Genomic DNA, 26290 nt, shown 5'->3' with positions numbered 1-26290 from the left:
TTTCAGAGAGTTATCTAATCTAAGCAGCTGAATTTTAACAAACTTGTCTGAGATACATGTTCATCCACTTCCATACCAGCATGAAAGGCAGGCGTGGTTCTTTCACTGCTTAGTCCCAGAAGTTTAACATGGCTGGCAGGAAACCATCCCTTCTGTCGCTTTTTCCCTCTGGCCTATAAAATTGGGAAAACAAGCACACAATTTAAAGATAAAACAATTCATGAGACATAACTTAAAATCAAGAAAACTTTCTAAGACAGGACTGGGTTTTGTCACTGGGGCGTCCAAACTGACAGGAGTGAGTCATTCACTAGAGGCCTTTGGGCCCTGCTATATCTAATGACGTGAGCTTTGGCGGGCGCCTCAGGTTACACATCATCAGTGCAGCCTCTGAAGGGGCTGCAGACAGAGCCTGGTCACATGGGCCACCAGTCCCAGTTAGAACACTGAACACTAAGGGTCTGTGCTGGGCTTCCCCTCCTGGCAGCGCTCTGGGTACTGTTGCCCACCATCCCTGGGTGTTAGCTGACTCCACGGGGAGGGCACAACTAGAGCTCCCTTATGGGAATTCTCCTGCATTCCCCACCATGTATCATTGAAAAACAACTGTGTCTCTAGAGAAAATTATTCCTTCATTTGTTATATATAAAATCAAATCAGCTGTGCTATAAATGAAGATAATACTTCTAAGTGATATGAATAACCTAAAATTTTTGTTATTTTTATATTAAAGTAGATTAATATTACAGAATATTACCTGTAATTCCCCTTGCCACCACCCACTTGCATTTTTCTTTAGAATTAGTATCAGCTGCCCTGGTGCAAGGCTAAGCTGTTCAGAGCCGGAAGCAACATATGCTGACGTTACTTGAGCAATCTCTGAAAAGAAGGAAAAATAAGGCACTATGAATGCAAGATTGCAACAGAACAAATAGTGGAGCAATTTTTCAAAGCCACTCTTACACATACCAGGTTTTTTGTTTGATGTTCCAGACTTGGTAGCACTCCCAAAACCCTACGAGGAAAGGATATGTTGTTTTACCGGTTCCAACGTTACTGACTTAAATAAAAGTTACCCGAAATTAGAGATATCTTTTCTTGTCATTCTTTCTTTAAAATAAGACCCAAAGTAACAACAAACTTCTTATTAACCAAGTACATGAAGAATGCAACATTTGTGAGATCTGGACTGCTAACGGAGAACTGTCAACCATAGACGACAGCTCATTTCTGAAACTTCCCTAAGTGGTAATCATAACCATCCCGTGAGTCAAGGGATTAGTGTTACTGCCTACTGCGGGTGGCAGATGTATCCTGGACATGTGAGTCTTGCTCCTTCTTTTCTAAGGGACCCTGCCTCACTAACAGCTCCTGTTGGATAGAAAGGAAACTCGCTGAACCTGACCTAAGAACAAAAACTTGCCCTCAGGAGGAGCTATGACTTCTGTGTGACTTTAAAAGATAAAAGATAAAACATAACATATTTCCCATTTTTAGGAATCTGAATACAAATGTAAAGAAAGTAAGAATTTTCTTTTAGTTAACATAACTTTGATACGCTATTGAACAGAGTTGGGCACAGCATGCTAAACGACTGCTTACAATGCCATCATCCCATACTGGAGTGTCAACTGGAGTCCTAGTTGCTCTGCTTCTGATCCTGCTAATGTACTGAGGAACGCAGCATACGATGGCCCACGTGTTTAGGTCCCTGCCACCCTTTTGGGAGATCAGGCTTGAGTTCCTGGTTTCTGGCTTTAGTCCAGCCCAGTTCAGGCTGCTGCAGCCATCTGGGGAGTGAATATGCAGATGGAAAATCTTTGTGTCTATGTCTCTCCCTCTCTGTCATTATTTCTAATTAACTGATTAATTAATTAAGTAAAAATAAGAACTGAACATGACTAAAGAAAGCATATCTAAAACATTGTGCTACATGCCCAAGTAAAAGGGTTATTTCAAGGAAAAGCATTTGTGTGATTAGCTAAACCAGTTTTTCATGGAACACCATTTATTTCACAGTTAAATGAAATAAAAATAGTTAAATGGTTAACTATCTCAGACTTGAAATTTGGTAAACATTCTCAAAACAAACGGATTAAGCCTGTCATTTCAATGAAAACAGCCTTTAGGATTTGCTGGCAAAGACTAAATTTTTAAGTTTACAAGGAAAAACTAAAATGTTGGAAAGTTTGACTCTAATACTGTTTGACAGCTTCCTTGTACATAAAGGTTTTTCTGATGAGTGGTGATATTTTTTTTTTTTTTTTTTTTTTTTTTTTTAAAGATTTATTCATTTTATTACAGCCAGATATACACAGAGGAGGAGAGACAGAGAGGAAGATCTTCCGTCCGATGATTCACTCCCCAAGTGAGCCGCAACGGGCCGATGCGCGCCGATCCGATGCCGGGAACCTGGAACCTCTTCCGGGTCTCCCACGCGGGTGCAGGGTCCCAATGCATTGGGCCGTCCTCAACTGCTTTCCCAGGCCACAAGCAGGGAGCTGGATGGGAAGTGGAGCTGCCGGGATTAGAACCGGCGCCCATATGGGATCCCGGGGCTTTCAAGGCGAGGACTTTAGCCGCTAGACCACGCCGCCGGGCCCTGATGAGTGGTGATATTAACAAGTGCTTTTTCTTTTTTAAAAGTTATGGGGCTGACACAATGGCTCAACAAGCTAAACCTCTTCCTGCAGGTGCTGGCATCCCATATAGGTACGGTGTGTGTGTCCTGGCTGCTCCACTTCTCATCCATCTTCCTGCTTGTGGCCTAGGAAAACAGTGGAGGATGGCCCAAAGCCTTTGGACTCTGCATACACGTGGGAGATCTGGCTCAGCTCTGGCTGCTGAGGTCCCCTGGGAAGTGAACCAGTGAATGGAAGTTCTTTCTCTTTCAGTCTCTCATTCTATTAATCTGCCTTTCCAAAATAAATAAATAAGTCTTTAAAAAAAAGTTGTGTCATGAAATGTGTCAACATAGGAAGTATCTATGTAACTTAGTGAATTGGTGGTTTTTTTTTATTTTTAAGATTAATTTTATTTTTATTACAAACTCAGATATACAGAGAGGAGGAGAGATAGAGAGGAAGTGGAGCTGCTGGGATTAGAACCAGCGACCATATGGGATCCCAGTGCATTCAAGGCGAGGACCTCAGCCACTAGGCCACGCCGCCGGGCCCAATTGGTGTTTTTTAAATGACCCACAAGTTGTCACCACATGGGTTACGGATCTATTCAAAATGCAAAACAGATCAGCATATCTTCATGTAACAGTAAGAAATGTTCACTCATATTGATCACATCCTGTGTTGCAAATAACTTATAATAATCCAGCACTTTTGGGGCATTGGGTATAATCGAATCAAGGAATGATATTCATGGGTATCTGCAAGAAATATAAAAATATTTCTCTAGTTTTTCCCCTGTGTGGGTTATATTTTTTCTTACGCAAATATTTCAACCAAAAGAACATAATGCAACAGACTGAAACCAGAATCAGACATGACAGTCTAGCTGTCTTTGTTACAGATTATTTGCAGAAATATTAAGCAATGACACTCGTTACCAAACTTTTCTTCAGAATTATAGTTGTTTTGCATAAGCTATTTATGTTATCATGTAGTGAATTTGTTACTTTTAATGAATTAACAGGTCAATTCAGTTTTAATTTATGCAAATATTACTAGGTACTTTTAACTGGTTCATTTTTCAAAAGGCCACAACAGCCAGGCCTGGGTCACACTGAAGCCAGGAGCCTAGAACTCCATCCAGGACTCCCACAGAACTCTGGGCCAGCTCCTGCCGTTTTCCCAGGTACATTAGCAGGAAGCTGGATTGGAAGGGGAGCAGCCAGGACTTGAACTGGAGCCCATGTGGGTTGCTGGCACTGTAGGTGGAAGCCTAACCCATGGAACCACAACACAATTACAAGTAATTTTTAACAATATAAAAAGCTGGTGAAACCAAAGTTTGAGACCTTCTGTACTACACTGGCGGTGGAACGAAGAGAAACAAAGTCAGCGTGCGTGATGATGTCCATGGATGTTAGAGCTCCGGGAGTTACAGACTCCTGCCAGGTGGTCCTGGGGCACCTCCCTGACGCCAGAACCCTCCTCAGCTTTCAGTATCACCAGGCTCAGCCTACCCACCGTGCCTCCTCCTAGAATTGTGTGAAATCCTAAACCCCTTTTCTAAGTAGAACCCTATCATACTCCCCATTCTAGCAGAGCCACCTGGAGTGGTTTCCTTGTAACCAAAACAGCCTGATCTGAGGTGCTCTCTGTTTTAATAAGGAGTCTTCATCAACAAGAATGGGATGATTCTGCTTTGTAGCACTAAAATAACTCTACCTCTTGATCTTTTTGTCTGACGTAGTTTGATGGAAAAATTCCAGTTCGATCTCCAATACTTCCTGTCCACCACTCTCCATCTTTCTGGGTGACCATAATTTCTTCACCTTCAGTGAAAGTCAAATCTCCAGGTTCTACACTTGAGTATGGATAAAGTGCAATATATTCTGTAGGAAACCAAGCAAAAATAAGTGAATTTAGCTGTAAGACTGCAGAAATAAGGCAGAAATTAGGTTACTCCCTAAGGTTTGTATGTACTATGAAAGGCCATGTGTTTTAAGGAAACCTACTATTCACATAAAGATCTAAAATTAGAAAAAGAAAGAAAACTTTATCATGGAGTTTCTTCATTTCTATTTGTTCTACTATGACTTTACCACAAAGAATCAGCCACAACTACCAACAGACATTTCAATTCTTCCTTTACTTTCTTAATTTTGAAAATGAGGCCCAATGAGATTTACTTGCTTAAAAGCACGCAAAAAGTTCTTAATCTTGTTATGCAAAATATATTATAATCTGTTAAGTCCTTTAATTCTTTTAGATACATACACAGTTACAGGAACACCAATATGCAGCAGAGAGCAGCATCAGAAGCCAAGTTCCATCACAAACCACCTCCTAGCACTCCCTAGCTCAGAGTTAATGCTCAACAAATGTTTTTTAATGAATGACCTTGAGGGAAATGTGACTATTTACACTGGCTTCAACTTCTGTTCCTATGATTGCTAAGAACAGACTGTGACTAGGTTTTATAAGTGTTTTTTCTCTATTTTCCAGTTTTAATTATGTGAGCATCTGACAACATGGGACTTGATCTGCAGATCATGAACTGGAGGTTGATCAGAAACATCATCTAGTAACCTACTGACTGTTCATATCTCCACTATTACTCAACATAGCGGATTTAACACGATAAAAGCGGTTGCAAAGGTAATGTTTACTGAAGTTTCCAAGAGGCTTCTCAGGCAGGACCCAAGTCAGAGCATTCATTCCACAAGCCACCACGGGGCCCAGCCTTCCCGGGGACTTGAAGTGCCCCACACTGTCACCTCCAACTCCCTGACCCATGCAACCTTCTCTAGAGACTTTTCTCTTCCTTTGTCACTATGAAGCTTCTGTGGGTTCTTAGGTCCTAACCAACATTAAATTTTGATTGTTCATTAAAGAATTAACCACAACGGCATGTTTCTCCTCTCCATTCTGAGAGATGTTTGAAGACTGTTTTATTCAGCTTTGCATTTTTTAGTGTGACACAGAATCTTCAACACAGGTATCATATTTTTAATTTACCATTAAACTGATTTTTGAACAAAACATGGTTCAACTATTCAACTAATTTTATAAGAGGCATGTGCTTTTCATTTATACATGTATGTAACTTAAACCAAAATATCTGATGGTAGGGCAGACAATCTCATTGTATTAGCAACATCAACATAATTAATCAAAGAACTCAAAGGGCTGCAGAGAAAAAAATTCATGCTAATATTTATGAAAACATGTACCTTAATCTTAAGCCACATTTAGTTATATATATGGCATACTGTAATTAAAAGGCAATTACAAACAACCAAATGCATGGAACTTTCCTTATCCAAGTTAACTATAACAAGCACTGCAACACTTCCTATTTACTGAGCCAGTCTATGCTGAATTTTTATAGCAATGACTTTCTAAAAATGCTACGTATTCTCAGCCATATTTTTCTTTACTCTCAATATTCACATGAAATAGACAGGGACAGGTTTTCCACAACACTAAGATTCAGAATTAGGGAGACTACTACTGTGGGAAGTCAGATTGTTAATCGATAGTTGAGATGATCCCACCTAAACCACACACTGTGAGAAGTTTACCTTCTCCGACTGGGTAGGCTGCAGAGGGAGGTTTCTTGTTAACAGCTGCATACACAGCTTCCGGTCTGCCAAATACACAAGTGAGGAAACAGTTAGCAAAAGTCACAAATAAGCAAAAACCAAGAAAGGTGATTGATGACTGTAGCAGGTGTTAGTACTTTCTGAAAATAAACTAAATATTGTCTCTGCATACAGGCCAGGAATATTCAAGCACAACATCCTGCTGGATGAAAAACTGCAAAATTATAAACGTCTACATAGTAAAAAATGTTGATGCAGATACGGGCACCGTGGTGCAGGGACAAGCATTGCGGTGCCACACATTAAGCCTCTGCTTGCCAGGCCTGCATCAGCTACTGCAGTGTGGGGTTTGAGTCCTAGCTGCTTTGCTGGCAGCTGAGTTCTCTGCTTAACGTCCCTGTAATCCATGTGGAAGAACGGAGCGGAGTGGAGTTCCTGGCTCCTGGCTTCACCCTGATCTGGGCTGGTGCAGGCATTAGGGAAGTGGATGGAAAAGATCTTTCTCTCTCTCCCTCCTTCCCTCTGTCTCCTCTTTGTCATTCTTTCAAACAAGTAAGTAAGTAAGTAAATATATATATCTTTTAAAAAGTTAACATAATTTCTATATAATTTGGAAACAGTTTTTCAAACCTGAGGTATTGCCTTTCTGAACTGATAAATGGGAAGTCTTTCAGTGCAACACTCCTGAAGTTTTGCTTGATTTAGAGAAAAAACGAAGGCATGTCAGATTTTTATTACTTGTTCAGGGCATACTACATTCAAAACATAAAAATAATGAAACTTACACCTAGAACAGGTGTAACTTATTTCCAGCTCAACCCTAGCCCATTCAAAAACTCTGGAAGAATTGTGTTTAAGAACCAGACATCTGGAGGACACACCAGGACTCCCTAGGGCCAGTGAGTAAGCGACACAGTGAGGCAGGTGTCAAGGCCACTGTGAAGGAGCCTCACTACAGCCACTGCTGCCTTGGTTAGTGCTGAATTCCAAATCACTGCGGGTTTATATGCAAGAAAGAATTGGGCAATAAACAAAGTTACAAAAATGCCTCCTAAAACTACAATTTAAACTTAATCTCCTTTTGCTTAGGTTTTCTCCTCAGTAAAATGTTATGGAGATTAAATAGGATAATTACTATAAAAGACTTAATATAGTATCAGTATGTAAGTCTTAGCTAGTGTTGTTGCTACAGAATACTTAAAGAGTGTCTAATCTTTTCACTCAAACGACTAGAATTCTGAAGATCATGTAGGCTACTAGTTGTAGTCTGGAAGAAAACACAAGAACTCAGGCCTTCTGATTTTCAAACCCAGTGCTTTTCCATGAACTCAGACTGCTCTTTCGTTCAGATCAACTACCTTAGAAAACACAAAAGATAATTACCCAAAGCCATACAGCAGCACTTATTTCCTGAATGATAACTGACCACATGATTCTCCTACAGACTGGGAGATCAAGGCTGGAGATGACCTGTCTTCTTTCAGGCTTTTATTCATTTGATGATTCTCCTCATTCACTGAGTTAATATAACTGGGCACCTCTATGTTGTAGGACTTGAACATTAACAAATTTAAAAGAAACAAAGATAAGAACCTCACCCTCATAGAACTTATGATCTAATAAGCAAAATGGGTTTAAAAGAAGAGTGACTGTAACATGGTGAGCCACGAGTAGTGAGACAGGTTCAAGGGAATGCTGGTGGCCCAGAGATGGGGACTGCCCCTACCCAATCTGGTGAAAGGGAGGTAGTGATGAAGGAATTACAGCTGGTCCCTCACTATCTGCAGGTGCTGCATCAAGATTCAAACAAATAAACATAATTTGAAAATACGAAAAAAAAGGCATCTTTACAGATGTTTATGTCAACACTCCCCAATTATTTACAGAACATTTATAGTTCTTACATATTGTAAGTAACCTAGAGACAATTTCAAGTATACTGGAGCATGTGTGTAGTTTATATGCAAACACCAGGTAACTTTATCTACAAAACTTCAGAACCCATCTATCTTGGCATCCTTGGAAGTATGGGTTTCTTTGAATTAGTCCCTTTGGACACAATGTTCCAAAGGAATGTTCCAAAGAAATGTTCCAAAGGAAATGAACTTTCTCTAACTTGTCTTAAGGTACAAAGAAAGTAACAGATGTAAAACTTTGAGTACTTTGAAAACTGTGAAATAAATATAATAAAAGACAATCTAAAACTGGTACAAATAATATGAAGTATGTTCTTTTATCTTTAGGAATTATCTTTCTGATATTTGAATGCAAGCATAAACTTCAAATGTTTAAGCAAAATTTACTTATTTATTTGAAAGACAAAGTGAGAGAGAGAAAATTAAAGAGAAAGACCTTACATCTGCTGGTTCACTCCTCAAATGCCCACCACAGCCAGGGCTGGGCCAAGCCAAAGCCAGGAGCCAGAACCTCTCCCACATGGGTGTAGGAACCCAAAGTACTGGAGCCATCACCTGCTACCTACTGAGTGCATTAGCAGGAAGCTGGAGCAGAAGTATGGAGCAGTCAAGCAGCCAGGAGCCAAGCAAGGCTCTGCAATGCCAGACATGGGTGTCTCCAGCAGCAGCTTAATCTGCACAACATCTGTCCTAACTCTGAGTTTTGCTGTAGTCAGTCATAGCTACTGCTGACTCAGTGTAAACACCCAAACCCACATCTTAGGGAAACAAAGATGCTTACTCTTCCGGCTTCACTTCACTCCCAGGAAGGATTTTGACATAAGATTTTGGGAACCATCCTCTTCCTCCGTGTACCTCTCCAAACCACCAATTTTCTTGCTGCTCCAAGACAGTAATAATGTCATGTTTTGAGAAGTTTAAGTGGTTGTCTTTCTTTGCAGTCCATGAACAAAGGGCCTGTGCTTTTAGGTTTTCTACAACCTGTCCCTGGGAATAAAAACACACACTTTTTAGACAGAAGAAGTGGTAGCGATGGTTTCTAGTTTCCAATATATGGCACACTTAGTGTTGAAACAGCAGGTCAGGTCAGTGTGGTGTTGACTTGAGACAGTTCTTCCAGGTTCCCAAGTCTCCCACCCACAGCTGATGCAGTTTATTCCACTAATACTGAGATGTAGTTATGCTCTGCCTCCCTCCATTTTTATGCTGTCTCTTCTTCATTCTTTGGTCTGTCCCTCCACTCAGAAAAAGGGTGTTTTTTTGTGTTTTTTTTTTTTTTTGTATTTTCAATATGGTTAACTTCCTTACTTGTATTCTAAACATGTTTTATGTCCTTCCCTTTTCTAAAAATATCTTATAACATTAAGTTCCTCTCTTGAATTTCTTTATCCATTTCTCTACTTTCTCCCACTTTTAATTTCTTAAAGGAAGCAGTCTGAAGCTTGTTTTCCAATTTCACTTCTCAGTCCCTTCTAGTTTAACCTCTGCACAAATCGTACCAATGAACGTCTTCTAAACAGGTTGCCAATGGTAACAGAAAAGCCAAACGCTTCTTCCAAACTCATATTTCCCTGATGTCTCAACAGTGCCGACACCACAAAAACACCTGCAACCCCTGAGGTCACTCTGCTGACTGACGGCTCTCCTGTCTAGTCTCGTTACTGTTCCATGTGACATCCCTCAGCAATCTTTGTTTATGCCTATGACTTTTCAAATCTGCATTTCTAGTATTAGCATTATTCTTTGAGATCCAGACTTGTATCCAACTGCTTACTGAGTATTTCTACTAGGTTTTCCCTAACACAGACATCTCAAATTTTTACACGGCTAAAATGCAATCATTTTTTGAATCTGCACTTTCAAACAACAACAAAAAAGATATCACTCCAAAGAATTATTTTTAACTCTAACTTTTGTCTCAGTCTCCAGTTTGACAGACTATGTATTTTGTGTCAAATCCTAATACTCTCTGAATTCATGTCCTCTTCCACGTATTGTCACAACCAGCACCTTGGTTTACATCATCACTGCATTACTAAGCTATTGTAATAGTCTTCCTTAACTGGTTTCCTTCCTTGGCTTCCTTCCGCCAGTCCAGCCTCTGCAGAAATTCTTGCCAGAGAAATCTTTCTAAGGCATACACAGTAATGCCTTAAGAACCCCTCAGGACTTTCTGCTGCCAAGCCGCTTGGCAAGGTAGTAAACACTTCATAAATGAACCTCAACCTCTTTTTCCAAATTCACTCCTTGATCCTTTATCAAGAATTTTGAACTCTTGCCACACTACAAACAATTCTGGTTTCCAGTAGACACCCTGTATTAACAGGTCCCCATGATCTTCCTCAAGTTATCCTTGGATTGGTACAACTTTGCTCTTCTGGTGAAATCTTGCTTATCTCTAATAGCTTGCCCTTTGTGAAGTCAGCTCTACTTCCCACAGACTGAAGAAGATGCTCTTTGCTTGCAGGCCTTCTTGGAACTTATTAGGTACAATACTTCTCATACTGTACACTTACTTACAGGCCTCTTTCATTAAACGATACACTGCGTGATGTTAGGGATTTGATACAAATTTTTCTTAAGATTCATTTTGTTTGAAATACAGAGTTATAGGAGTGAGAGGGATACAGAGAGAAAGAGAGAGGAGACAGAGAGAAAGAAAAAAGACAGAGAGATCTTCCATCTACCAGTTCATCCACCAAGATGGATGCAAAGGCTGGGACTAGGCCAGGTTGAAATCAGAAGCCAGGAGCTGCATCTTGGTCTCTCATTTTGGCTACCTTTCACTGTTTTTCACAGGTACATTAGCAGAAAGCTGAATGGGAAGTGGAGCAGTTGGGACTTAAACTGGTGCTCATACTGGCTGCCAGAATTGCAGGAAGCAGTTAACTTGGTATGCTATGATGCCAGCCACAGATGGCAGGGATTTCTGCCTTTATTTTTCCTTAAATTTCTAGCATATACTAGAATTTCTGGGACTTATGGTGATGGAATACACACTATATTTTCCCATTTTTGAGTGGTTTTTTTATATAGCAACAGATAAATAGTAAAGAACAACTTCACTTGACACTTCAAAAAATTAATGTATTTGATACATGCACAGAGAGACAAACAGAGAAAAAGGAAAAAGACAGGAAGAGGGAGAGAAAGAGAGAACCTGTATCTACTAGTTCACGTCCCAAATACCTATACTATCACAGATGGTAGGTTGGGGCTGATGCTGCAGCTGGAAACTCCGTGCAGTTTCATCACACAGGTGACAGGAACCTGACCACCTGAACCACCACCACAGCCTCCCAGAGTCTGCACTAGCAGAGAGTTGCAGTCAAGTCCCAGCTACTCCACTTTCCATCCAGCTCTGTGTTTACATCCTGGAAAAGCAGCGAGGATGTCTCAAAGCTTTTGACCCCAGCACAAAGGTGGGAGACCTGGAAGAGGCTCCTGGCTTCAAATAAGCTGAGCTCTGGCCAGTGCAGCCATTTGGGGAATGAGCCAGTGGATGGAAGCTTTCTTCGTCTCTATTTCTGATTTTCTCTCTGTAACTCCATCTTCAAACAATAAAATAAAATAAAATCTTTTAAAAAATATATGAAATTAAAAATTATGTTTATCTTATTTGAAACGCAGAGAGGGAGAGAGAGAGAGAGAAAGAGAGCACACATGCGTGCAAAACAGAGAAAGCTCTTCCACCTCCTGGCTCATTTCCTAAACATCTGAAACAGCTGCAGCTGGCCACGTCAAAGCCAGGAGACCAGAAATCCCTCTGGGTACCCGACGTGGGTGGTGAGGACCCTTGGACTCGAGCCGTCACCTGTTGCCTCCCAGGCACATCTTGGCAGGGAGCAGGGTAGGAACCATAGGAGCCAGGATCTAAACAAAACACTCCAAAACGGGACGCAGACTTTCCAAGTGATTTAATCACCATGCCAAACTCCTATCCAGGGTTTCAAATTTTTGCACCAAAATAAACTTCCTTTCTATTTCCATTCTCCATTACTTCCAAAGGCTAAATATATGCAAAACTGTTTCAAGGTTCCCAGACAAATGAATTATTTAAGGAAAAAAAATTACGGAGGCCATTAAAGCCCCCAAAACTCTTAAATTTCAGTAACTACAAATGAAGAATTTATAATAGAAATTACAAAAATGATATTCTGAACTTAGAGGCAACTGTTAGCAACTTTATATAATGGGAATTAATTGTGGAGAAATATGTATATTATCATTTCTTCAACTTCATATCATGTGAATTCGTAAGAATAAAAACTAAACGTTACAACCTGGTGAGGTGAATGAATGATGACTTTGTATAAAACCATAATTTTGTTTATATCACATCAGGAGCAAATTCAAAGAAAGTACAGACAAGATACCTGTCCATGGATGGGTGACACAGATCCAGGGGACACAGTGCGAGTAAAAGCCGATTTTTTCTGCCATGACATGTTGACATTTAGGTTTGAAAAAGATACATTTTGATAATCAGCCACTGATGCTGGTTGATTTGAAGAAAGTGGTCTGCAAATACAATACTTTTTATTGTAAGTATGACTTACCGCTTAGAAACTAATGAATCACTACCAACTTATCAACTTGTGTGTGATACACATTGTGTATTAAATGCAATTTATAGAGAAAAAAAGAGAAATTGATGAATACACTACTCATCTGTTTCCATTGATTAAATCTGTTATTAAATTTAGAACAAAAGATATTCTTAGATAAAGTCCAATGGGTTCGGATTATTAAAGGCAAAAGTGGTAGGCTTGCACATCTATTAGTTGGGTGTTCACATGCTGGTACAGCTATATAAACTCCTCTGTTAGCTAAACACTTACTCAGAAGTTGAGGTAGCAGCTAATGATACTGTAGGAGGAAGTAAGGCCTTTTTAGGAGATCCAGTTTTTTCATTTGATGGTATTTTTTCTACATAATTACATGGAAACCAACCAAAATTTCCTTGAAAACTACCATAAAGCCAACCAGGTTCTCCAGTGGTTTTTTCATCAACCTACAGGAAAAAAAAAAAAACAAAGTGTTCACAGTGCTTAGAATTCACACATTCATAAATGGGGAAAGAGATTTATAAAAATGTGAAAACATGCAGACTGTTACACAGCATTCTTATTTTTCAGAATTAAGTCCATTTAATTCATAGTTAAGGTACAGTTTATAAAATTCTAAAAAAGATTTGCTTGAGTGGAAGGCAGAGTTACAGATTACAGGGAGAGACAGAGAAAAAGATCTTTCATCCACTGTTTCACTACCCAAATGACTATCACCATCAGGACGGGGCCAGGCTGAAGCCAAGACCTAATAACTCCAACCAGGTCTCCTGCTTGGGTGGCAGAGGCCCAAGTACCTGGTAATCCTCCGCTGGTTTCCACGGCACTAAAATTAGTAGGGAGCAAGATCAGAAGTGGAACTTGAATGGGCACTCAAATGGGATACTGGCATCACAGGCAGTGACTTAACCTACTGTGCCACTAAGCTGGCTACTTTTTACATTAATGGCTACTATTGCTAGTGACTGACAAATTAGCTTTTTACATTGAAAATTTCAATGCTACCTAAATTAATAATAAAAACATTTACAACCACAAAAAGCATTACACATGGCTTACAGTGCAAAGCAAACTTCCCCTACTTGCTCCTTAGCTCTGATTCCCACTTGCTGTTCATAATGGCTTCCTCTTTTCTTCTCTTTTCTTCTCTTTTCCTCTCTTTCTTTCTAAGGATTTTCTTTATTTGAAAGGCAGAGTTATATAGAGAGAGATAGGGAAAAATATCCCCAAGTGACTGCAACGGTTAGAGCTGGGCCAGCAGCTTTCTCTGGGTCTCCCACATGAGTGCAGGGGCCCAAACACTTGGGGCATCATCTGCTGCTTTCCCAGGACATTAGCAGGGAGTTGCATGGGAACTGGAGTAGTCAGACTAGAACTGGTGCTCATACAGGAAGCTGCTAACAGTGGTAGCTTTACACTACAACCACCAACACCGGCCACCATTTCCTTGCTTTTTAAGTTCGTTTACTCTGATTCTATTCCACAAACTTCTTGATCTTGCTAATTGCAGTAGAAAATCTCTGAATATTGCTTTCTAACTATAAGTTATATCATATGATCCACCAACTTCATTTCTTCTATCAGACATTTCCTTACAGTGTGACCTCCTCTCTGTCCTCAGACTGTCTTCCTCTGCTTCTGGGTTCCTGTCCCTTCCACACTGATAGCACAGCAAGGTTTCCTGCCTCAGGCTACACACTTCCTGAATGGGCTCACTTGTACAATCTGATTGGGTCTGTATGTAATAACAAATTCAAAAGCTCTCAGACCTTCAAAAAAACACACTACGCCTTAACGACTGGGAAGTTGCCAACTGGATGGCCCATGGAAACTCAACTCACATTGAAATATGAAGTTTTTTCCCCTCATTTACTCCTACGCCTTAATTACTGATAGTTTACTATTCTTACCAGCAAAGACTTACTCATTGTAAATATAAAAAAGTCGTCGGCTCTTACCTTTTTTACATTTTATTATGGACTGAAGAGGACTTGACTCCCCAGACGCTTAACCAATGTTTAAACTCAAGTGCGATGTTAATGGCTAACAGATTAATGCTAATGGTTGATTGGGGTGAGGCTTGATTCAAATTAAAGCACTAGAAGGTAGGGTCTTTGGGAGGGGACTGGATTGGATTAGTTAGTTGGTGGAGCTCCACTGTTCCCTCCTTCTTAGCTATATGAATGATTGCAAAAAAAAAAAAAAAAAATCTTTATGGCTGGCATTGTGGCACACTGGGTTAAGCTGCCACCTGGGACTCATGCATCCCATATTACAGTACCTACTGGGAGTCCCAACTGCTCTGCTTCTGACCTAGCTCCCTGCTTCTGCACTTGGGAAGGCAGTGCAAGATGGCCTAAATGCCTGGGCCTCTTCCGCTGAGATGGAGTTTCAGGCCACCTGCTTCAGTCTGGCTGATCTGTAGTTGTTACAGCTATTTAGGGAGTGAACCGTGGATGAAGATCTTTCTTTTTCATTTATGTTGTTCTTTCAAATAAATAAATCTTAACAAGAAGAACAAAAACATTGAGAAACCAGAAGTCATAAGATTTTTTTCTGACATTTTCTTCTAGAAATTCTAGTTTTAGGCTTTTTATTTTGTCTAAACGTTTGCTACCTAACTCACAATAATACACCAAACTGGTTGACAGTGCAGGGATAAAAGAAAACAGATACTGGCTACAGACTCTAGGTAATATTAACTTAATTTACAAAAAAGAAAACAAGCAGTGACAGAAGTCCTAGTAACTCTTCCCATTGTCCTGGCTTTCTCAAACATTATTCTCAAACACTATCTTCTCTTATTCATCCATTTCACATGGATTTTGAAAGTACAATAAAGACAATTTCCCCCTATAGCCTGTATACAGTTAGGGCTGCAGAAACTAACTTCTTCAACTCTTCCAAAAACAGCTATAAAATAGTCAAGGTGTCCTCTCCCCACCAATTTACAGTAAATTATTAAAAGAACAAAATAAATATGGCAGAGTGAAAAGAACTCTGGATTTGGAAATCAGAAGACATATAGTTGCATCCCATCTGGGCACTGGGGACCTGACAGTTACAGTCTGAGTGCCCGAGCCTCCTCCACTAGAACAGGGCAATCCCAGCTGCCTCAGGAAGCTCTAAGCTTAAGGCCCCATGAAGTTATGTCTAAGAAAATTAGTATTTCAAAATTTTGCTATCTTTTCATTTATGTATACAAAAGTTGGAGTTACAGAGATAGAGAGGAGGAAAGGGAGAGCCAGAGAGAGAACAAGAAGAGATCTTCCATCAGCTGGTTCAATTCCCATATGGCTACAGTTAAGCCAGGTCAAAGCGCAGCCAGAAGCCTCGTCCAGTTCTCACATGTGGGTAGCAGGGGCCCAAGCACTTAGGCCACCTTCTTCTGCTTTCCGAGGCCATTATCAGAGAGCTGGATCAGAAGTGGGGCAGCCCAGACACAAACTAGAGCCAAGTGGGATGCCAGCATTGCAGGCTGCAGCTTTATGTGCAATGCCACAATCCAGCCCTTTAAGAGACACTTTTAAAGTTAAATAACTACATAAAATTATAGCCAATATTATTATAGAAAATACTGTATTACATTTAGCTTATTTACCAGAAAAAAACCCTTTTTTTCCTACCTGAATTATATCCCCAGAATTAAAACTCATCTCATCATGGTTCCTCGCTTCAAAGGGATATAATGCTCTATAATTCACCAAAGCATTAGGTGTTTCACCTAAAAAGAAAACTGTCATTATTTGTCACATTATGTACATATACCATTGCTATGTTTCAACAGAGAATTCTTAAAATCTAAAACAAAAACTAAGCAACAACAAACACTATAAGGGAAATCCATTTGATATATATTTGTTAGAATGTAAATATCTTGATCAATCATATAACCAATACAAAAGCAAATAAGGATGCTCCTCTGAAGGGAACTTGCAGGCTGACACACAAGCACACGGATCTGAAGGAAAGTTTGAGAACAGTGGCCACGTCGTACTAACTGAAAGGGGACAAAGCACAGAGATATGTGGTTTGACCAATGGAGCTCAAAATATAAAAGGAAAGGAAAACAAAGGGAGGCCAGCAATGAGAAGCTCAGAAAATAAAACGGCTCAAGAAAGATCTACAGATGAATTAGTGTGAAAGAAAAGTAGACAGGTCCAAAAAAAAAAAAAAAAAGGAGATAGTATTAAATATGTTTTCTTGTGAACTTCTTATTACTTATTTGGCAGAAAGTGAGCCTACTACTCAACGGTTTATTCCCAAATGCCCACAATGGCGCTCAAGGCGGAATCTAGGAGTCGGGAATCTAATTCAAGTCTCACACATGTGCAACAGCAGTCCAGCTGGAGGCAGCCACACTGCCTTGAGGATTTACATTAGCAGAGGGCTGGAGTCAGGAACAGAGTTTGGCATCACACCCAACAACCTGGTAATGGGATGCAGATGTCCTAACTGGTGTCTGACCCAGGAAGCCAAATGTCCACTCTATAATGCTCATTTTTAGAAAAACACTTTCCCATGAATTTGTCAAGTTTTCAACACATTCTTACAGGAATATAGATCAAGGTTTTGTGTGCCCAAAGAGGAAATAACAGAGTATTCTAGGAATAGACTCTAAGGTATATTAAAAAACTGTATCTTCTGAGAAAGCATCAGAGTACAAAGATCTACTGCTGTTTGATTAAAACCAATAGCTTGTTTACACTGGCTGAATACAGTTGTTAAAACTTTGCTTCAGCTACCAAAACAACATCAGGATTCCTCCTACAGTTAGTCTATAGACAATGCTCTTTTCTCCTGTTAAGACGTCTACCCTCAGACTGTGCTAGTAAGTGAAGCATAATTTAGTAAGGTTTTCTTTTTTCTTTTGACTCTAAGACTAAACATTTTTCTGTTTTAATTTTCTTTCATTTTAGCTATGACTATGATAAGCACAATGGGGACAGGTGCAGCCAGGATCCAGGGACAGCCAGGAACTCCACCCAGGTCTCCCACAGGGGTGACAGAGAGCCTGCTGTCTCCCAGAGCGCACATCAGCTGGCAGCTGGAACTAGGCACTGAAGTTGAAAATCAAATGCAGGCACTTGCATGTGGAAGACAGGCACTAAATCTATTCTTTTAATTTTTATTCTTACCTTTTTTGCCCTCAGCTTTCCGTTCTACTTCTTGAACTTTTTCTTGTGTTTTTTCTTCCTGGAGTCGCTTCTGTTTTTCTTCTTCCTCCTTTCTAAGACTTTCTTTCCATAAGTTTTCTTTTCCTTGCTTTGCTTTCCTATATTTAAAAGAAAGCAAATTTTCAAAGACATAAGAATGGTTTACATCAAATGAAAGTATAAAATAAGATCTAGTTATCTAGCTAAAAAAACTACTAGAAAGAAGGAGAATGAATGGGGATCGATGTAGGAGCAGAAAACAAAGCAATATCAACCAATCTAAAGAGGAGCCTTGGCCTGAAGAGACAAGCTAGACTGTATCGCTCCCTACATCTCACACCCACACACTCCCTCCTGCTAGCCAGTCTCTAAACAAAGAGAAAAAGTGGGTGGGGCAATGAAATGGAATCATTTGACAAACAAATCTAACAACTACATTTAAAGTTCTTCCCTCCTCATAGGGAATCTTCACCGGGATTACCTTCCAGCTTTAATTTCCACAATCCCATCTAAATCTTCACCTTTGGAATCCAATCATTGCTGTGAAAATAAGTGCTTCTGGAAAGATTATCTGCTTTTGTACTATTACTTCAAAAAGTCCCACGGGGGCAGCATTTGGCTTATTGCTTATGACAGGTATCGGGTTGGGATGCTTCTATCACACACTGGAGTGTCCTCTGGACTCCTAATTAAATCCAGGTTTCTGCCAATGCAGATTTTGGGAGGCAAGAGGTGGCGACTCAAGTTGTTAGCTCCCTGCCCCACATGGGAGACTCGGATGAGCTCCTGGTCCTCAAGTTCCCCCTCACCCAGTTCTGGCTATTCTGGGCACTTGGGGTGTGAACCAGCAGATGGGAGGGAACTCTGTCCATCCTTTCTCTTTCACGTTATGATATCTAACATAGCTGTAGGTTGATTTTCCAGCCAATCTGTAATCAGACTTAATCACTGCACTATTAGAACTCATATATATTGTACTTATGCATATTTCTACGGCCTTCGTTAGAGGAGCCATCACTCAATTTATCACCTTCTCTAAGTGGCAGTACTACTAAGAAGCAGTACAGATTACACTGCTTACCTCCCTGGGATTTGGGAGCTTTTATATTCCATCAGAGTGGGAATGCTAGCTTAATTTCATGTTAATCCTAGAGCAATTTAGAAACCTGGATAGTCTAAAAAATAAAAAGAGAAAGCAAGCAGGTCCTCAGTTGTCAGCGCTTTCTCCCTAAGCCAGCACACACTTCCACACTCCTGGCTCCTGATGCTACAAGCAGCTGCCTCACAACCCTTTCCAAGATCTTTCACACTCATCACATCACAGAATTCCAGCAGTGGCTTCCCAAAACTGGAATCCAGTTCCCTTTTGTGGACAAGGCTTCTCCTGCAGTTTTTATCTAATTACAAATACTATTCCCTTTATCAGTTCTTTTCTGTTTCCCTGACATACGCCCAAGTGTAGCATGATCCAAAGGCACCTTTGTTTAAATTAGTACAACATTATAGACACCACCATGAGAGTACTTACCACATATTCAGTAGTGTAAGAAAAAGACCAGAGGGTTCACTAAATAAGTATAAGTTAGCGAATGAGAAACTGATGTAGTGCCAGGAGAGGCCATCTCTACAATATGAAAACTTGACTATCACTGCTTAGGACAAGAAGGGAAGATATTTGGGCAAATGGCCAAAGCAAACTACTAAAACATAATGCTAAGTAACACCCAGTCTTGAACTGGTTACATCCTATGTGTACTTCGGTTCTCTTTGATTTCTTCTCTCTGCTACAGCAGGATAATGTATAAGAATGATAAATTCATAAAAATGTGTATTACTATCATACAATGGCCTGAAAGAAACTGTGAGCAAGATATAAAGGTACCACTGCAAGCATCAGCAGAAGATTCTGACACAGGGACGGGCTGTGCAGCCACGCACAGGTGCCTTGCACAACATGAGGTGGCTAGTAGGAGTCTCAGTGTGACTGTCTCTGCCTCTAGGTCTGTACTGTTCTGCTGGGAGGCCACAAAACTAGAGGAAATGGAGTAAATAGTATATATATATATATATCTTTTTCTAAAGAAATATTTCTTTTATTTACTTGAAAGGTAGCATTAGACAGAGAGAGAGGAAAAGAAAGCTAGGTGAGAGAAAAAAGAGAGACAAAGAGAGGGACAGAGATCTTCTATCCACTGTTTAACTCCTCAGATAGCCCAAACAGCTGGCCTTGGACCAGGCTGAGGCCAGGAGTCAGACTTCTTCTGGGTCTCCCACTTGGGTACAGGGGTGCCTGGATTTGAGACATCTTCCACTACTCTCCCTGGCACATTAGCAGGGAGTTGGACTGAAGTGGAGTAGCAAGGACTCGAACCCGTGCCCATACGGGATGCCAGCACTGCAGGCAGTGGCTTTACCTGAAATACCACAATGCCAGGCCTGAGTAAACAGCATGATTTCTAAATCTTCTATTAGAATTATGAGGAATTGAAGAGTGAGGAGTAATCCAGAGTCTACCTGTATGGCAGCTGAGAACACCACTAAGTAAAAATGTGTTAAAGTGTCTATTTTGGAGCTATTAACAACCGAGGCATCCTAAATGGTAGTGTACCTGTCTTAGCTCCCAGGAAAACACCAGCTCTTTTACGGGTATTATTCGTCCACTCTTCACTGCAGCAAAGCAATATTGCCTTGTGGATGGTTACTAAGGAATTAAACTTATTTCTGACACAAGAAAGACTTTTGGAGAAACAGAACGCATTAGAAAAAAGATCTTACTAACAGAAAAAAAAAACCCTATGAAGTCTCTAATAGAATGGTTCTAGGCTTCAGATACTAGAGAAATACATTATTTGTTACTCTAAATGGAGGCATACAGAGGTATGCTGTGGCATAGCAGGTAGAGCCTTTGCCTACACTGCTAGAATCCCATATGCGCACCAGTTCTAGTCCTGACTACTCCCCTTCCAATCCAGCTCCCAGTTAATGAGCCTGGGAAAGCAGTGGAAGACAGCCCAAATCTTTGTATCCCTGCACTCATGTGGAGACCTGGAAGAAGCTTCTGGCTCCTGACTTCAGACCAACTCAGTTCCAGTCATGGTGGCATATAAGGAGTGAATCAGAGGATGGAAGATTTCTATTTCCTCCAGTCACCAATTCTGGCTTCTAAATAAATAGGTAAATCTTTAAATAAAAACATGGAGGCATCAACATGGTATTTAATACTTAACTCTATAAAATTTACCATTTGAGTTTTATGATCTCTCAGGAAAGAGTAATAAGATGTTTTTAACAGAGATAAAGACTACTGAGTGCCTATCATGTACAAGACATTACACTTGGCTCTTCAGTTGCATTATTTTAATTAACATGGTTACCAAGGAGGTATACATCCCTATCTCTTTCATCAGAAGAAAAAGCTGCAGTTAGAAAGGTAAAGTGATTTAACTAAACTCCCCATGTACTAAGTGGAAGATCAACAATCAGGTCTGACTTCAATGCAACTTTCACTAACAGAACAAAAAACTGGTAACTATAAATGGAGTGTACACTTACAAAAATGAGAATGTGATTATAACCTTATGACAACTGTTACATTTTCAGTTAAAACAAAGATTTGAGAAACAAAATTAGAATTCTAACAGTAATAAAGTAAAATAAATTTATCAGCTATTTTACCTTGTAGCCTCATCTTCTAGTTTCTTTTTCTGTATTAGCTCTGCTCTTTTTCTTTCAATTTCCTTCAACTTATCATGTTTGATCTTATGAAGCTGTTCAAGGGCTAACCGTTGTGTATGATAGCTTTCTCTCAGTTCCTGAGGAGAAAATGGAAATAGGTCAATATGTAAGTGATTATATTTTTGCATTATGTAATAATGTGGTGATTTTAATTGAAAGACAAAAATACCTAAACTTAAACTAAAGAAAACTAATTTAAAGAAATACAGATTTCAAAAATCTTGATACAGTAAGTATGCCATGTTATACCGAGACACATAAGTCAAAATTATCCCCTTTCTATTTGCAGTAATAAAGCAATCCACTGAAAATAGGGGTTGGGGGACAATTTGTTCATCATTTGCTTGAAAAGGAGTATTCTTTAGACATGTTTTTTGACATATGTAGTTTAACCAAGTCATCAATAACTTATAGAAATAACATCATGAACTAGACACAGAAGCAATCATTGAAAGACTTAATTCAAAGCTAACAAAACAGATAATGTCTGCTTAAAATCTTGATCAGAGTAAGTCAAAATAATCAACAAGTATTCCAAATGGACATTAAAATAAACAATTGATTATTGAGCATCTAAGCACGTGCAAAGTGTTATGAAAGATTCAAAGGGGTTCCAATCAAGGCTTCCTGACTTACAAAGTCTACGGTCTTTGCTTTCAAATAGCTCACAATTTCAAAGTAAACAAACTTGCCAAAATGTGTGCTACAGTTAAGCATCTTAGCAGAAACTTGTGATTATCTGTTCAGCATTGTCTTTTCTCCCTTCTTCCAACAACATTTCCTTCCTTAGGGTGGCCAATCACCCACCCTAAGTGGTCCTGGTCCATCTGACTGACTCAGGACCCTTCCCACTGCCTCCCATGCAGAACCATGACACCTGGCCTAACCATTACAGTCCCTCACTCCTTAAGAATGACCCAAGCCAGGCCACACTCTTTCTCTGGGATTCACACAGACTGAGAGGGCAGGAAAAAACCTGACTTCCCTGAGTTCATTAAACTGAGAGAAGGTAAACTTAGGGCTACCTCGCTACCATGTGAGACCATAAACAACAGAAAAGAGAAGCAAAGATCAGAAACAGAGGTGAAGGGTGAAGAGACAGGATGGCTGGGGGCTACATCTTTAGTTTCACTGCCCAGGGTTCCAGGAACTGCCCCTGTCCAGTAGCTCTTCTAAAGATTCATAGTCAGTAGTTCTAGAGTTTCCAATAAGTATTCACTCACTATTCTAAACTGACTTCCTATCATTTAGCATCCACAGAATTCTGAATGAGAGAATAAAAAGGAAACTAGAAGAAAGGGGGAAAAATCCTAAAGTAATCAAAAGAAGCATCTCGGTAAAAATAGGAAACATAGTATTAAGGTGGAACATCTTGTTAAGATTTTTGTTGTTGTTGTTATTTACTCACATAAAATAATAAAACCCTAAACTTGACTTCTTTTTAGAAATAAATTATTTTATCAGTGAGTCCAACTACATGTTATCAGAAAGACATAAGTTAGCCATGAAGACATAGGGGTGGATATCTGGACTAGCTGGTTAGGCTGCTGTTTGGTGTGCCCAAATCCCCCGATTCAATGCCAGCCTCTGGCTCCTGACTCCAGCTTCCTGTGACTGCACACCGGCTCACATACTTGGGTCCCTGCCACCCACACACAAGACCTGGATTAAGTTCCTGGTTCCAGTTTTGCCCCTCACTCCTGGCTATTCTGGACAACTGAGGAGTAAACCAGTGGATGGAAGTATGTATTAAATGAATGTATTTAAAAAATAGACATAAATTCTAAGGGAATGAAAATGATATACTCTGCTAATTCTCCAAAAAGCAGCCAGTGCAGTTAAATATCAGAAAACGCAGACTTCAAACCACAATGATGAAAGGGTGCACCAGGAGCAGGCTGTAACCATCCTAAATTAGCATGCATGTAGTAACACAACCTCAAGATCTATCAGGAAAAAACCTAACAAAACCAAACAAGGAAAACCAGCCTTTAGGCAAAGAAGCAGACCTCAGCCTATGGGTCTCTGTAAGTACCAGGAAATGCACATGAGGAAAGCAGCAAGCCCAATCACCCCCGTCACTCCAGAGCAGCAGCTGTCGCTCTGAGGCCCACAGAACTTAGGGAGGTTTTTTTTTTTTTAATCCTTTTAATAAAATGCAGCAGCTCACAAACTCAGGAACAAAATTAATCTTCAATTTCACTAACTTTTATCTGAAATGTGACAATTCCTTCAATTACAAACACTTGTATAAGAACATAATAAGCCACAGTAGCACTAGTTACAGTTAATACTTTCTTTTGTCAAAATAAATCAGATATTCTCTTATGTATTATTGATAACTTACATCACATTTAAGTATCACATTTAACTTTAAAATAATGGTAATAAATCCATTGCTAGATTTTGCTCTCTGGCTCAGACTAAGCAAATAAGTAAGAATATCTTGGATTTGTTTTCAAAAAATATCTTATGATTCTCACAGCTGATTTTTAAAATAATGCTTTATGTTCCACTTTATGCCCTAAAAAATACAAATTTTGGAAGAAGCCTAGAGAAGTTTCTGGACTGTCCAGGTGTCCATGGTATAAACAAGGCAAGGAAGCTCTACTTTAGGGATTGGTATTTCTAGCCCTTGTCTCCCAGCAACCCTGTTGGGCCATGGCTCCTAATATTAACACCTCAGGCTGGAAAAATAGGTTCTCCAAAGGCAGACCTGACATTCCCTGAAAGAAGGGCATGCTTCCTTAATCCTCACACTATGCGCTTGTGAAACGTTTCCTGTTAACATCAAATATGTGGCTCACTCACGTTTTTACTTATAACCCAAAGAACTAATAATGTTCCTCACCTCCAGATGAGTCAGCCTTGCTGTTATCTGAGGTATTTTGGAGATTCTGGACAATTACCTCCACAATAGGAACAACAAAAGTATCTGTGTAGTACGTTAGTATTCACAATACAGACCCCCACAAATGCTATCTCATTTAATCACTAACTGCAAAGTAAACACAACAGATATTGCTGGCTTTGTTTCATAATGAAAGCAAGAATTTGGGGGCAAGTAACCTTAGCAAGCAGCAAGCGTATGAATGAAAGTCACTTTTTCAGATTCCTAGGCCAGTATTTTTTTCACTGGATTTGACTCCTAAGCTAATGTGTCAATTTTCTTAACCAATAATACACACTATTAAGTCTCACCTTTGAACTCACTGTTTTTGTTGTTTGTCTAGGTATGGCTTAATTAAGGAATAAAAGTGTCATGAATTCTGTACATGCATACTCTATGGCTGAATATAACAGAACTTTTCAAAACAGAGGAATGTATACTGTGCAGAGTTAGAACTGAGTGCCTGTCCTCCTCTCGACTAGCAACAGACCTACCCTTATAACTTGTTCTTCTTCCTTTTTTAAAAAAGATTTATTTATTTTATTACAAAGTCAGATATACAGAGAGGAGGAGAGACAGAGAGGAAGATCTTCCTTCCGATGATTCACTCCCCAAGTGAGCCACAACGGCCGGTGCACACCGATCCAAAGCCAGGAGCCAGGAACCTCCTCTTGGTCTCCCACATGGGTGCAGGGTCCCAAGGCTTTGGGCCATCCTCGACTGCTTTCCCAGGCCACAGGCAGGGAGCTGGATGGGAAGTGGAGCTGCCGGGATTAGAACCGGTGCCTATATGGGATCCCAGGGCGTTGAAGGCAAGGACTTAAGCCGCTAGGCCACACCGCCGAGCCCATCTTCATCACTCGTCCTTCTTCTTAACTCATCTCTGCAATGCTGTTTATCCCTGTTCTTCCCGAATCCCTCACTCTTCTTTTCCTCAGACTCCTCTACTCAGGAGCGTGGAATTTCCTCTGTGATCAGGAAACTCCCACCACCCATTTGTCTTCTCTGAGTGCAAATCTTCCCCTGCTGAGTTCTCAGCGCACTTCTCATCCAGTTCTCATATATCCTGTTGACATCAGGGCTAACGGCTAATTGGAGTATTCTCCCTTTCCACTTCACTTCCAGACTATTACCTCCCCTCATTCTTACACAGCCCATGCTTCTCTGAGACTCATGCTACCCAGCCACATCACCTTCCCCCACTGTGTCATCTACCAATCACGCACACTCATCCTCATTCACGACCCTCATTGTTCTTGAAGTCACTGATATCCACTCAGATGACCAACAAAAACCTCAACTTAAAAAATATATATATATATATTTATTTTGCTTTAAAGTTTGAGTTACAGAGAGAAAAAGGGAGACACAGAGGAAGAGATCTTTTTCCCACTGCTTCACTCCCTAAATAGTCACAACAGTCAGAGCCAGGCTGGCCTGAAGCTCGGAGCCAGGAACTTCTTCCTAGTCCTCCATGAGGACTTGGGCCATCCTCTGCTGCTTCCCCAGGCCATAAGCAGAGAGCTGGATCAAAAATGGAGCAGCCTGGACTAGCACTGGCATCCATATGGGATGGTGGCACTTCAATCAGAGGATTACCTTGTTATGCAAGGGCACTGGCCCCCAAACCTCAGCTCTTAGTTTTATTTCGCCACCAACTATTTTTTTTCACTTAATCTGTAACTCCCATTATTACACCCCAAGTCTTATGAGAAACACAACTAGCAGTGATCATATGTTCTATTTTTCAAAATGAAATTCTTGCCCTTTGAGCTTTTCTTATACTGGTACAACCAATT

At 40.2% G+C, this 26290-nt stretch overlaps 2 protein-coding genes across 3 annotated transcripts in view; one reads left to right on the top strand and one right to left on the bottom strand.

Moving 5' to 3' along the window:
• The window catches only part of UBXN2A (UBX domain protein 2A), a 208826-nt gene extending 201277 nt beyond the window's left edge, over positions 1 to 7549 (top strand). For both annotated transcript variants that reach the window (XM_058668219.1, XM_004582857.4), the window contains exon 7: positions 7540 to 7549. The gene's annotated coding sequence lies outside the window, so the exon portion shown is untranslated. The remainder of the gene's footprint in view (positions 1 to 7539) is intronic.
• The window catches only part of ITSN2 (intersectin 2), a 148264-nt gene that overhangs the window by 41425 nt on the left and 80549 nt on the right, over positions 1 to 26290 (bottom strand). The window contains exons 18-28 of the mRNA XM_058668221.1: positions 21542 to 21678; positions 17849 to 17985; positions 16337 to 16434; positions 12984 to 13156; positions 12519 to 12663; positions 8924 to 9129; positions 6206 to 6270; positions 4347 to 4513; positions 970 to 1015; positions 758 to 879; positions 77 to 173 (exon numbers count right to left, since the gene is read on the bottom strand). Coding sequence (XP_058524204.1) covers positions 77 to 173; positions 758 to 879; positions 970 to 1015; positions 4347 to 4513; positions 6206 to 6270; positions 8924 to 9129; positions 12519 to 12663; positions 12984 to 13156; positions 16337 to 16434; positions 17849 to 17985; positions 21542 to 21678 — 1393 coding nt within the window. The remainder of the gene's footprint in view (positions 1 to 76; positions 174 to 757; positions 880 to 969; positions 1016 to 4346; positions 4514 to 6205; positions 6271 to 8923; positions 9130 to 12518; positions 12664 to 12983; positions 13157 to 16336; positions 16435 to 17848; positions 17986 to 21541; positions 21679 to 26290) is intronic.

Source organism: Ochotona princeps, chromosome 8 (assembly GCF_030435755.1).
Source record: "Ochotona princeps isolate mOchPri1 chromosome 8, mOchPri1.hap1, whole genome shotgun sequence".
NCBI classification, from domain to species: Eukaryota; Metazoa; Chordata; class Mammalia; order Lagomorpha; family Ochotonidae; genus Ochotona; species Ochotona princeps.
Note: the sequence above shows the minus strand (reverse complement) of the source record. Positions and strands in the feature narration are given on the sequence as shown.